The 13,727-nt window shown below is 53.8% G+C and overlaps 1 protein-coding gene across 4 annotated transcripts in view; it reads left to right on the forward strand.

Annotated features, from left to right (window-relative positions):
- Positions 1–13,727, forward strand: part of TTC28 (tetratricopeptide repeat domain 28) — a 702,579-nt gene that overhangs the window by 576,530 nt on the left and 112,322 nt on the right. For all 4 annotated transcript variants that reach the window (XM_072600072.1, XM_072600073.1, XM_072600074.1 and 1 more), the window contains 2 exons: positions 4,556–5,897; positions 7,261–7,784. In XM_072600072.1, the coding sequence (XP_072456173.1) occupies positions 4,556–5,897; positions 7,261–7,784 (1,866 nt within the window). The remainder of the gene's footprint in view (positions 1–4,555; positions 5,898–7,260; positions 7,785–13,727) is intronic.

Below are 13,727 nucleotides of genomic sequence, written 5' to 3' on the forward strand. Positions count from 1 at the left end.
ACGCACACACACACAGACACACACACACGCACACACACAGACACACACACACACGCACACACGCGCACACACAGACACACGCACACACACACGCACACACACAGACACACACACGCACACACACACACACAGACACGCACACACACAGACACACACACACACGCACACACACACGCACACACACACAGACACACGCACGCACGCACACACACACAGACACACACACACAGACACGCACATGCACACGCACATGCACATGCACACACACACGCACACGCACGCACACACGCATGCACACGCACAGACACACACACGCACGCACACACACACGCACGCACACACACACACTCACACACACACGCACACACACGCACACACACACACGCACACACGCACGCACAGACACACACGCACACACACGCACACGCACACACGCGCACACACACGCACACACGCACACGCACACACACGCACGCACACACACGCACATGCACACACACGCACACACACGCACACACACGCACACACACACACACACCATTTTTTTCCTTTCAATTATCTCATTTTAGAGCTCTGCCCCAGATGTAAGGTATGTGTGATGTGGTAACAGTAACGGACCAACAAAGTGATAATAATAGTTTCTTTAGTGTTCTCTGATTACAAAGCGCTTCATCGATCCTCACTACAACTTGATGTGGTACATAGTGCAGGTTACCATTAGTCTCATTTTGTGGATGAGGAAACTGAGTTTCCCAGAGTTGAAATGACTTGCCCTGGTCCCTCAGCCAGTAAGTGGCCCTTACGTAAAGTCTAGGGCCCTTTGTGTTCACCATGTATCCTTCCTGGTGCTCCTGGGACATTGAAGATAGGACCTAATTTGCAGAATTTTTTGATAAAAAGAAGCCTGGTGCCAGGGCTAAGTTACAAAGGTTTCTGGTTTTGCTGGAGCATCTCTCCTGCCCAGTGCGAGATTCCTGACTCCTTCTAGCATCTCCTACCCTTTTCCAGCTGATGAGAACAGCTGGCAGTCTTATATCTGGGTAACCTTTCCTGCCTTACCCTTGGAGAATGTGGTCTTGAGAAGACTCTTGCCCCCAGAATCTTCTCTGAATTCCCCTTTATTGTCACCCTGAGATCCCCTGCTGAGCTGCGTCATGCAAGCCCCTCTCTCTAACTGACATCTCTGGAAAGGAGATTCTGCAAGTGATCTCTGAGCCTGTTCAGTCATGGGACTGGCAGCCACACTCAGGATCTCTTTAAGATTGCTTCAACAAAGGGGAAAGCTGAAGAGAGTGGTAATGTTCTGGCTGCCAGCATCCAGAGCAGCAGAGACAAGTGGTAGGTGGACATTCCCACCCAGTGTCAGGCCCATGTAGTCCTCTACTTGGTCATGCACAGAAATCTTTGTTTTAAAGGACCTCCCATGATTCTTTGTCACCTCTTGGAAGCTTAAAACATGGAGGGCAAGAAAGGAGCAAGAGAAGGAGAAGGAGGAAGAAAAGGAGGAGGAGGAGGAGGAGGAAGAGGAGGAGGAGGAAGGGGCAGAGGGAGTTGGCTAGAGTTCAGATCATTTTGCTTTAACCAGCAGGCAGTTCCTTTCACAAATCAGCGAGCCCTGAGTGGCCATCCTCGCGGCAATAGCCTTCTATTAAGGAGTCTGGGTTTGGGATGCTGTGAGATAGAAGGCACTTTCATTTTCCTTCTCCCCTCTCTTCTCAGTGCCCTCCTACCACCTTTCCCTCCTGGCCTCCCTCTACCTGCTCTGCCTCCTCTTTCTCTCCTCCCTTCTATCTGTAAAGCCCTGTCACATCTGTCACCTGATTTGCATCCTTTAGCTTATGAGGACCACAGCTCTTGTCATTTCAGTTATATGGATGTGGAAAGGATGCACAGAGGCTAAGGGATTTTTTTCTTGAGAGTTCTTAGAAAGATAAATGCTCAAAGTCTCTCCTTAGTCTAAAAGCACAAATTCAGAAATGTAGGCTAAAAGTGAAAATTCAGAGCTTTCTATGAATACAGACTTTCCAATGGGATGGGTTCCAAGGGACCTTGAGTGTTTTTCTTTTCAAGCAGCTCACTTGTATTTGAAGGTGTCTCTATTTCTAACCTTAATGAAGCATCCAAGCCTAGGCGTGACTCGAGAAGCAAATGGCAACCGCGCCAGGGCCAGTTGAGTCCCAGGAGCATGAGGCTCTGAGAGGATGTGGGGTTATTCATTCTTTCTGAAAGCATTGATTAAGTGCCTGTGAAAGTCCTCAGGTCAGTCCTAGCCCCTGAAGGAGCCACATGTAGACACAGTCCCGTGGCGGCCCTCGGAAGCTCACTGTGCAGTAAAGAAGGGAGGGCTTCTGTGCAGATGTGGCAACATCAGATAAGATTCAGACCCATGAAGGTGTAAGTCAGGAAGGTCCTGGGAGAATAAGAGCAGGTTTGCAAAGGAATTTGTGGCGCAGCCTCCTCTGACCCTGATGACGGCTCTAGGAGGCAGATGCTCTCATGGTCCCCTTTTATAGATGTTACTCCAGGTTCAATGACTTCCCCAAGCACCCTGCTCTCCTACCCATCTGAGTACCTAGAGTTAGGTAGATCTGAGAATGGCTGGATGGGATGAGGTCAAGGCTGGGATATTGGAAGGGCCCCTGACATGGATAGGAATGTGGCTAGTGATGATGGTGGGAGGTGGGTTGGGGAACAAGTCTGGAAGATGGTGGATGGCTGGGGGTGGAGGGCAGGGGGCAAGGTCTGGTGACAGGAACTTCCAACAAGAGGATTGTTTGCTGGATCATAGTGGCAGAGCAGTACCTTGGAAGGGGAGACAGAGCATATATTGGCCCCTTTGCTATCTCCTGGAATGACCTTCCCTGGACAAGGTACTGGGGATCTCTTGTCCTCCAAGGATAAGCAGAGTCTCAGTGACTTGGAGCAATAGACTGCATGATTACCAAACCTGGGAGTGACCCAAAGCTGGGGAGGAAGAGCTGGGAAACAAAATGAGCTCGACAGAGGGAAACAACAGGGCAAATCAGACAAGGAGACCCTTTGTGAGGGCACATGGAAAGTCCTGCAACTGGGTTGGGAGAACGGACAACCCAGGCTGGGGGTAAGAGGGGCATATTTGGGTAGGAAGCAGCTCAAGTGGGAAGTGCTGGGGGGTTCATGCCCGACACATTCCCTGAGGGTCAGCCAAACAAACCTCGCAGGGGGAGGCAGCCCTCCCACTGACCTTAGTCTGACTTAGGCAGATCACACAGTCTGGGCGCTCCCTTGTCTAAAGGGTCTAAACTTGTCTAAAACAAGTTGGGGCTCCCGTGACCCCGACACAGGAGATCACTCAATGAGGCCTGATGCTCCCTGCTTCCATCACGTGCTCACCACATTGTTTTTGGATCTTGGCTCTCTATGTGTCAGTTCTGACCACTTGCTCGGTGGGGGAGTTCCTGAGGGCAGAGACTATGTCACTGCCCACCATGCTCCCCACCAGCCTGCCATGGCCATGGTAGCTACAGAACATGACGTTTTGCTCAATTGAATTAAATGCCCATAAAAGAGCTGGCAGCTTAGGGACAACAGGCCCACCTCCTCACCTACCTTCTAGGTCACCAGCGGCACTAGATGGCTGCTATGCCAGCTTGCTGTTGCCCTCCCCTCCCCGCACTGGCCTTAGTGACTTTACTTTTCCCCTTAGAGGGAGGTGGGCAGCTGGGCCTTGGATTTCCCCCTCTTTCCTGGTCTGTCTTGATGTGAGTGCTGAAGCCTGACAGAAAGGAAGAGAAACACTCTGGATTCCACAGCTGTACCTGAAGCCTGGCTATTTGTTTTCTACATTCTGGGCATCCCTTGCACTTGGCTCAGGACAGGGCGCCTATTGCCTGCCTGGTCAGTGTTAAAGGGCTTTCTCAAAACTAAACAGAGAGGACTTGGCGGCAAAAAGAGGTGATTTCCTGCAGGCACCCAGGGCCATCCTCACCGAGCTAATTGTAGTAACTAATTCTGTCTCAGAATGGGAGGTAGGAGGGCAAGGATTATCCCCACTGGGCAGATAAAGAAGCCGAAGCTCACTGGGGAAATGGCCCACCCAAGGCGTCACATACTGGGAGATGACTGAGCTGAGGGGTGCTTCTGAGGGAAAGGCTTCTCCCAGCTCACGAAGGTACTCTGTGTGATAACTGCATTAACCCTGTTTATGTGGGAGTTTACAGACTTTATTTCAGGGGATCCTTGGCAGACAGGTGCAGTAAAGTTGCATTATTCCCTGCCAGTGAGAATAGTGGTAAACTCAGAGATGCCCCCAGACCGCTGGCCCCCAGAACCTTGCGGGTGTCCCCATCCCAGGACCTCCATGCTGGGACCCTCATACTGGGACCCACATTCCAGGGCTCCCATCCCAGGACCCCCATGCCGGGACCCTCATGCCAGGGCCCCCATGCCGGGACCCTCATGCCAGGGTCCCCATGCCGGGACCCTCATGCCAGGGCCCCACCTGGGGCCACCCACACAGTGAGCATCTTCCTGCTGATTTTCCTCTGCTTGAGCTGCTTTTTATTGTCTTTTTCAGGAATAATTCACCAGATGAAGGGTGACTATGACACGGCCCTCAAACTCCATAAGACGCACCTTTCTATCGCCCAGGAACTGAATGACTATGCTGCTCAGGGCCGGGCTTATGGGAACATGGGCAATGCCTACAATGCGCTGGGCCTCTATGACCAGGCCGTCAAGTACCACCGGCAGGAGCTGCAGATCTCCATGGAGGTCAATGACCGGGCCTCGCAGGCCTCCACCCATGGGAACCTGGCTGTGGCCTACCAGGCCCTGGGGGCCCACGACCGTGCCCTCCAGCACTACCAGAACCACCTGAACATTGCCAGGGAGCTCCGAGACATCCAGAGCGAGGCCCGTGCCCTCAGCAACCTGGGCAACTTCCACTGCTCCCGTGGAGAGTACGCACAGGCAGCACCCTACTACGCGCAGTACCTGCGGCTCTCCCCCGAGCTGCAGGACATGGAGGGGGAGGGCAAGGTATGCCACAACCTCGGCTATGCCCATTACTGCCTTGGAAACTACGAGGAGGCTGTCAAGTACTATGAGCAGGACCTGGCTCTGGCCAAAGACCTGCGTGACAAACTGAGCCAAGCCAAGGCCTACTGTAACCTGGGCCTGGCGTTCAAGGCCCTGCTGAACCTCGGCAAGGCTGAGGAGTGTCAGAAGTATCTGCTGTCCCTCGCCCAGTCTCTGAACAATCCCCAAGCAAAGTTCCGAGCCCTTGGCAACCTGGGGGACATTTTTGTCTGTAAAAAAGATATCAACGGTGCGATCAAGTTCTATGAGCAGCAGCTGAGCCTGGCGCACCAGGTCAAGGACAGACGGCTGGAGGCCAGTGCGTATGCAGCCCTGGGCACTGCCTACCGGCTGGTACAGAAGTACGACAAAGCCTTGGGCTACCACACTCAGGAGCTGGAGGTGTGCCAGGAGCTGAGTGACCTGCCAGGTGAGGGCCGGGCGCACGGCCACTTGGCAGCCGTCTACATGTCCCTGGGCAAGTACACCATGGCCTTCAAGTGCTATGAGGAGCAGCTGGAGCTGGGCCAGAAGCTGAAGGAGCCTGGCATCGAGGCCCAGGTCTACGGCAACATGGGCATCACCAAGATGAACATGAGTGTCATGGAGGAAGCCATTGGCTACTTTGAGCAGCAACTGGCCATGCTGCAGCAGCTCAGCGGCAACGAGTCGGTGCTGGACCGCGGCAGGGCCTATGGCAACCTGGGGGACTGCTACGAGGCCCTGGGTGACTTCGAGGAGGCCATCAAGTACTACGAGCAGTACTTGTCTGTGGCGCAGAGCCTGAACCGCATGCAGGACCAGGCCAAAGCTTACCGCGGCCTTGGGAATGGACACAGGTGAGAGAGTGGGAGAGCCATTGGGGTCCAAGGCAGGGGATCAGGGGCACAGGTTACCTACAGCTGGGGGGGTTTACGGCTGCTGAAGCTCAATCTATGGAAACCCCCAAGGGTTCTGTTAGCCGGCAGCTGCCCCCTCCTCCCAGTTACCCTCAGAGCCAGCCAGGGGTCACAAGAGGCTGACTTGGGAGGGCTGAGATTGGGTCCAGGCCTCTTCACAGATAGAGTAACAACAGGAGGGCAGTGCTGGGAGAGACCTTCATTATACAGATGCAGAAACTGAGGTCCAGAGAGGAGCCATGGCTAGCAAGGACCGAGTGGGGATTAAGGATTGCAGCTCCTGATTATGTGGAGCTTCACATCTAGTCTGTTGTGGGTTCTCCAGCAACCCCAGAAGGGCAAGGCTACACGTTGTCTGTTTTCACTTGAAGGGCCTGTGACCATCCCCTCTTTGCCCCTGCAGATGACAAGCCCCATACTTCCTGGGATCAATCCTAGGACTCATCACCAAAAAGGACCTTAGGGACCAGCTGGGGAAGAAAAAAGTAAACCTTCAGACCAATAAAGTCCTACAGCCAGGGCATATTAGCAGCCACCCCTCAGAGGGGTCCCCAGGAGCCATTGGGGCCCAGAAATCCATCCCGCAGGGGCTAGGCTGGGCTTTTGATGGGGGAGCCTTTCCAGGCTTAGCCAGGTTGGTCAGAGTCAGGCTTTGTCAACCGAGACCATGGCCACACAGCCAAGCTGTGCATCTGTGGTTATCCTCATTGTATAGATGGGGAAACTGAGGCTTAGAGAGGATGCCAGGTCACCAACAATCACAGCTTGTCAGGCTCTTGTTCAGATACTGGTTGGGTTGGATGGCCTTTCTTGTCCCTTCCCACTCTGAGATTCCTTGGGATGGCAGAATCAGGGGTTCTACACCCCAGTTGTACAGATGAAAGGGGCCTAGAACTCCAGGAACTGGCCAGGGCTGAGGACCAGACACACACCACCTGAAGTACACATAGAAAAACTGGCTAACGGATTCATAGCAATTGGAAAGTGGGTTTTTAAAAACTAGTTTAAGCTGTAGTGGAAATAGAAAGCTGGAAGACCTGAGAACTCCTAACCTACCACTTTTTCTATTAATACATTTCTGTTTCCCAGCAGGGGTGGGGGATGCGGGTCCCACTGGGTATTGCACCATTGGGATGGTCAGCACAGAGTGGCTTTTTGGTGCAGTCCCCCTGGATCTCACACACAGGGGACAGAGGTGGTAGGAGCCCTGCTAAGTGACAGTGACAATGGACTCCCCTTCCCTGGAGCCTGGACATGTCTGCACCTGCACCAAATGCTCTCCCCCTTTTCTGTCTCCCTCCAGGGCCATGGGGAGTTTGCAGCAAGCGCTTGTGTGCTTCGAGAAGAGGCTGGTGGTGGCCCACGAGCTGGGTGAGGCCTTCAACAAGGCCCAGGCCTACGGTGAGCTGGGGAGCCTGCACAGCCAGCTGGGAAACTATGAGCAGGCCATCTCGTGCCTGGAGCGCCAGCTGAACTTGGCCAGGGAGATGAAGGACCGTGCCCTGGAGAGTGATGCTGCCTGCGGCCTGGGCGGTGTTTACCAGCAGATGGGCGAGTACGACACAGCCCTGCAGTACCACCAGCTGGACCTGCAGATAGCTGAGGAGACCAACAACCCCACAGGCCAGGGCCGTGCCTACGGCAACCTGGGCTTGACCTATGAATCTCTGGGCACTTTCGAGAGGGCTGTGGTTTACCAGGAGCAGCACCTCAGCATCGCAGCCCAAATGAATGACTTGGTGGCCAAGACCGTGTCCTACAGCAGCCTGGGCCGGACACACCATGCCTTGCAGAACTACTCCCAGGCTGTGATGTACTTGCAGGAAGGTAGGTGGATAAGGGCGCGCAGGGCCAGCCTGGGGGCCTGTCAAGGCTGGCATCCTTGCCCTTTGCCAGCTCACTACCAGTTTTTCTGCTGGACATGTGGGGAATACCTGTAGAACCAAGGTTCGCAGCCCCTGCAGGAAGCACATGGGAAAACCGAGGCCCAGGGAAGGATACTGAGCTAGAAGGGATTGGAAGCGTCCTCTGCTCTAAGGCCCTCATTTTACAAATGTGGAAACTGAGCCCAGAAAGGGGGAGAGCCTTCTTGAAGGTCATAGAAGGATAGGGGTGTGCTGAGTCTAGCTCCAGCGGGTTCTGGAGATCCCATTGTTAAAATTTCAGTGGGAGCTTTTTATACCTCAGCAATTGACAAATGCTGCCAGTCAGGGCTTGAGCCATTGTTTTGTGGATTGTCCAGACTGGAGAAAGTATCGAAGTGAAAGTTAATAATGTGGATTGCACCTCAAAGTGTGTCCTGTGGGTGTTTCTTATCTTAGAGAGCTGGTTGTTAAATTTCCCAGCATACTCTTGGTGCCAGAGCTAAACCTCCCCTCAGGTCTCCTGGTCCCTGGGCCTGTGCCCTTCTGCTAAACAATAGTTGGGTCATGCGTGACATGGGTTAGGTTGGTGAGACCCTCAGCACAAGGGGAAATTCTCCCAGAGCGTGAGGAGGAACTTTGCTCTGTGGGCAGTGGGAGAGTAAGAGGGTTTCCACTGGCCTGCGAACCCTGGAGGTAACCGCAGAATCAGGGTTACGGCTTGCTTTGTTGGGGACTGGTAGAGTTTGCTGAGACCTGTGGCTTCCTCTGGGCAGTGGGTGATCCCCAGTTTACAGCTGAGGCAACTGAGGCAAATGGATGAAGTCACACAGCTAGTAAGTGTCTGGAGCTGAATTTGAACTCAGGTCTTTGTGACTCCAGACCCAGTGCTCAGTGCACTGTAACCCCATGTGTCTCTGGTCCCATCGAACTGTGCATTGATTAGAGCCCGTATGACATCCCACCACTGATGAGATTTTAGGACGAATATCCGTAAGCTAGAGCATTTGGCTGGTGGGGGCGTCTGACCTGGAGAAGAAAACTCTTGAGCAGGGTGGGGTTAGGGGACCGTGGGGGAAACACTCCGCTTGTCTTCAACTATCTGAGGGGGTGAGGAAGAGGACTGAGACACGGTCTGCCTGACTCCTCAGGGAAGAACAAGAGTCATTGCCTGGAAGGTACACTGGGGCACCTCTCAGCTGGACACTGGGAGTGGCCTGACGTTTAAAGTTTCCCACCCTCCCATAGGCTGGGCTGTGGGGGAGGCCGCAGGGCTGCTCTCCAGACCATTCTTGGACTTGAGGCCACTGAGGTCCCTGCCTCCTGCCAGGTTGGAGGTTACAAGGTGGTCTATTCTTGGCCCCTTCCAGGATTCCCCACTGGAGAGTCACCCATTCCCTGCTCCCAGGCTACCTTGGTGGGGGAAGAGAGATTCCTTGTTGCCCTTTGTTTGCCTGCAGAATTGTCCTCTAGAAGGCAGAGGCAGGGAGGCTGCGGGGTGTCCCTTCCCTTGGTATGGGGCTGGGCAGTGACAAATACCTGGCACAGTGCAGCCTTCCTTCAGAGTCACCTGAGAGGGAGCAGTGCAGGTCTTGGTGTCCCCACACAAAAACTAAGAGAAGCAGGCGGCTTGCTCCAAATTCTCTAAGGACTCGATGGCAGAGCCAGGCCAAGCCACCAGGGCCTTCCCAGCAGCCCCTGCTGCTTCTCTGGTTTGGGGATACTCCCAGGAGCCCTTGTGTTCTGCTCTGGGAACCTGGCCTCCTGGATGCAGGGATGCTCCTCGTTTCTTGTAACTTTGTCGTCACAGAGCTCAGCTATGCTGGCAGTGAAGTTCAGTTGAATTTGTCCAAAAATCCCCAACAAAACCCAGTGCACACACACTGGCATTTCAGATGTGCTTCTTTGTACCATCTCAGTGCAGCTGCTGGCTCGCTGGGATGTTCTGACATAGCTTGGTATTTATGGGAAGCTCTCAAGCACATTTTTATTGTTTCTCCTTTTTTCTGCCATCTTTCAGGGCTTTAAAATACTATTTGTAGCATTTCCATGGGATCTGCTCTGTGAATGTGCCCAGCACAGGAGTGTGTGGCAGATTCTTTCCTCTGTTAGTCAGACCCAATCAGGGGCCCTTCCACACGGGATGGAGCCGGGCCAGGTGCAGGACACCTGGCAAAAACATGCCTGGGAGGGCTCCACGTGACTCAGTGGGGGGCCTGGGCCACAGCAGAGTCATCCCCTTCCCAGGTCTGTCGCCAGGTGATACAGCAGGTCAGAGCTGGAGCATAGAATGGCAGGGCTCAAAGGGATATCAGCAATGACCTGCATCAATGTACTCACTGTCTGGACTCATCCAACGTCCTGCAGCTGGCCAGTGGTAGAGTCTCAGTCTAAAGGGGACGTCAGCTCCTGTGTGGGGCTGATCGACCAGTCCCACCCACGCTGCCAAAATGGTGCTCCTACTATGTACATCTGACTTTGTCAGCCCCCTCCTCATTAAGCTCTAGGGCCTCCTGGTCCCTTACAGTCAACTCCAAACTACTGTTTGGCCTTGACAGGTTTTCACAAACGGGCCCCTCACTCTCTGTCTAGCTTTCCTATGGTCCAGCCACACTGGCCTCCTGGCTGTTCCTCACACATGGCACTCTGTCTTCCACTTTTGACTTGAACTGTGACTTTGCACTGGATGTCCCCCATGCTTGGGATGCCCTCTCTCCCCACATCTGCCTTTTAGAAACCCTGGCTTCCTGTCAGACTCAGCTCAAGCACCATGGACCCCCACCTCCTCTTCACCTCTTCTGTGGGTATCGTCTACACCTAGTTGTACATATGGCCTCCCTCACTGGGATGGAAGGTCCTGGAAGGTGGGGACCATTTCTGCTTTTTCCATAAAATGAGGGTGATAACAGCCGCCGCCTCCCAGAACTGTGACAAGGACCAGAGGAAGCGATGGTCAGGAAGTGCCTGGCACCTAGTAGGTGCTCTATAAATACTGGTCACTGGCACATAAGTGCTGAATTGATCATGCTTACAGGTTGACTAAATCATCACCATCATCTCACCTCTTACACAGATAGTGGCGCCTTCCTCAGCGTGCTTCTCCCAAGAGGCCTCTGCTGGAGGCTGTGTTATTGTGGTGAGGAAAAGTGAGCCTCTGTGGGCTCTCAGTGACTTGCCTCAGGTCCCTGACCTATGAGGTGGGAGAACCAGGAGCCCCATGCTACCCCTCAGACCTGAAGCCACATGGAAGACCACCTCTGAGCTGGAGGAGGGCCGGAAACAGAGGGGGCGCCTGCCCTCTTCCCAGACACATGATGAAGAGCTGGCACATTCGGATAGGCTTTATTTTAGGTCTGATTTTTTATCCTCCCATCTCACCTGAAGTCTAGGTCATCCCACAGGACTTTATGTGGGGTCAGTATAACACTTTAAAGATGGTAAAGCACTTTAGAAATATCTCCTTTGATCCTCACAGCAACCCTTGGAGGTAGTTGCCTTTTTATCTATTTTCCAGATGAGAAAACTGAGGCAGAGTTTTGAGTGACTTGCCCAGGGTCACTCAGCGAGTTGGTATCTGATGCTGAATTTGAACCTAGGTCTTCCTGACCCCAGACCCAGCGTTCCACTGTCTCCTTTGCACCACTGGCTGCCTCTGTCTCATTTAGAAGAAATGGCAGATGTGTTGATAAGTGCCAAGCTTGGGAGCATCCCAGCTGTCCCTGCAGCTCAGCCCCAGCATGGCCTCTTCTTGTCCTATGCCCTTGTAGGGAGAATGTGAAGAACCCAATATACCATTGGTGGTGCAGCCAAGTAGGCAGAAAAGGTGTTCCTGTTCCTGTCTTTTTCCAGGAATATATTCTTTTGTTGGTGTCAGTTTTTTTTTTAGGAAATCTTCCTTTTCTGTGTCAGAGCAATCTTGAAGAAAGTAGGTCCCTCCCAGCTTTAAATCCTGTGACCCCGTGAGCTCCCCTTGGAGCTAATTCAGTCCAGCATTTCTTAAGAAGCCCTTCTGTTGAGTCAGGCCAGGCCATGGGGCACTGAAGACAGTCCAGAGCGAGCCCATGTCCTCAGGGGCCCCGCATTCTGCTGGAGGAAGGAACAAGTATTCAACAATTATGATGGAAGAGGAGTGAGGTCACCCTCCCCAGGGCGCCCAGAACGTGGGGCCAAGGAGACCATCCCCTCTCTGGGTCAGGAATGGCTTTGAGATGAAGCTCAACGTGTCTGAATTGGCTTCGGAAGAACTCCTGCAGACAGAGACAGGGATTCCATCCCAGAAAGCATGGAAAATGGGAGTGTCAGAATGCCTGCATCAGGAGCAGAAGACTAAAAGGTGGCCAGGCTGAGCCAGGTGTCAAAGGGGGAGGAAGGAGGAGCCGGGCCTGGGTTCGTGTGCTCGTGGGTCAACAGAGCCTGGAAGCCCAGGGCTGGAGCACACTGTGGAGAGGCAGGGGAGCATCATGGGAGTGGCAGAATCACCGAGGCCTCAGAAGGCAGGGGCTGGCACCTAGAAGACCTATCAGATGGTGAGGTGACCTGGGAAGGGACTGGGGCCTACAGATGGCAAAGACCTAAGTTCAGATCCCACTTCTGTCCAGTCACTGACCCCTTCTTGGGTTTTGGTTTCCTCATTTGTAAAAATTGAAATAATACCACACATCATGCCTACAGGGCATACGTGCCATGGCTGGGCTTTGTAAGAAAAAGGCTCTGCAAACATTACTGTTCTTGCTATTATGATCTAGACCAGAAGAGGTGATTGAGCAGGAGGTGAGGAGGGCCTCCGAGTTGGGAGTGGGAAAGGTACAGACAGAAAGACCTGACAGATGGTCCTGTGGGAAGGGTTGGGGAGGTAATGCTGCAGTTTTGGAGTCTGGGAAGAAGGTGATATCACAGCACAACAGAGAAGTTAGGGCAGGGCTGAGCTGGGGGAATATGAGAGGACTTGGAGATGTCCCATGGTCTAGGCTGTAAGACCCCTCCTAGCCCTGACATCTCCTGTTCTAAGGCTCCCCCCAACTCTGACATCCCCTGTTCTCAGGACCCTCCCAGCCCTGACATCCTGTGTTCTAAAGCCCCTCCCAGCCCTGACATCCCCTATTCCCAGGCCCTTCCCAGCCTTGACATCCCCTGTTCTAAGGACCCTCCCAGCCCTTACATCCCCTGTTCTAAGGACCCTCCCAGTCCTGACATCCCCTGTTCTAAGGACCCTCCCAGTCCTGACATCCCCTGTTCTAAGGCTCCCCCTAACTCTGACATCCCCTGTTCTCAGGCCCCCTCCCAGCCCTGACATCCCGTGTTCTAAAGCCCCTCCCAGCCCTGACATCCCCTGTTCTCAGGCCCCTCCCAGCCCTGACATCCCCTGTTCCCAAGCCCCTCCCAGCCCTGACATCCCCTGTTCTAAGGACCCTCCGAGCCCTGACATCCCCTGTTCTAAGGACCCTCCGAGCCCTGACATCCCCTGTTCCCAGGCCCCTCCCAGCCCTGACATCCCCTGTTCTAAGGACTCTCCCAGCCCTGACATCCCCTGTTCTAAGGCTCCCCCCAGCTCTGACAGTCCGTATTCTATGAATGCAGACTTTACTTTCCCCACCCACTCCAAGCCTTGAGTGGCTCCAGGAAGGCCACGTAGCCTGTGCTGCTCTGGGCTGATGAAGTCCAGGTAGGGTTGGCAGTCCCCAGGTTCAGTTTGCCCTGGGGACATGCAAAGGTCATGAGTCTCTCACGCAGCATGCTGCAGCCTGCTTATTGGCTGTTCCAGTAGGAAGCTGACTGGAGCATCAGTGGCCACAAAGCTCTAGGTTTGCTCTGTTCAGAAATCTGGTTGCTTGCTGTGTGGGAGCAACCCTGACCACAGGTGAGGGCAGGAGGCTGCTTGTAGGGAGATGCTCACTTTGATTTTAGGAAC

This window comes from Notamacropus eugenii, chromosome 4, assembly GCF_028372415.1.
Source record: "Notamacropus eugenii isolate mMacEug1 chromosome 4, mMacEug1.pri_v2, whole genome shotgun sequence".
NCBI lineage: Eukaryota > Metazoa > Chordata > Mammalia > Diprotodontia > Macropodidae > Notamacropus > Notamacropus eugenii.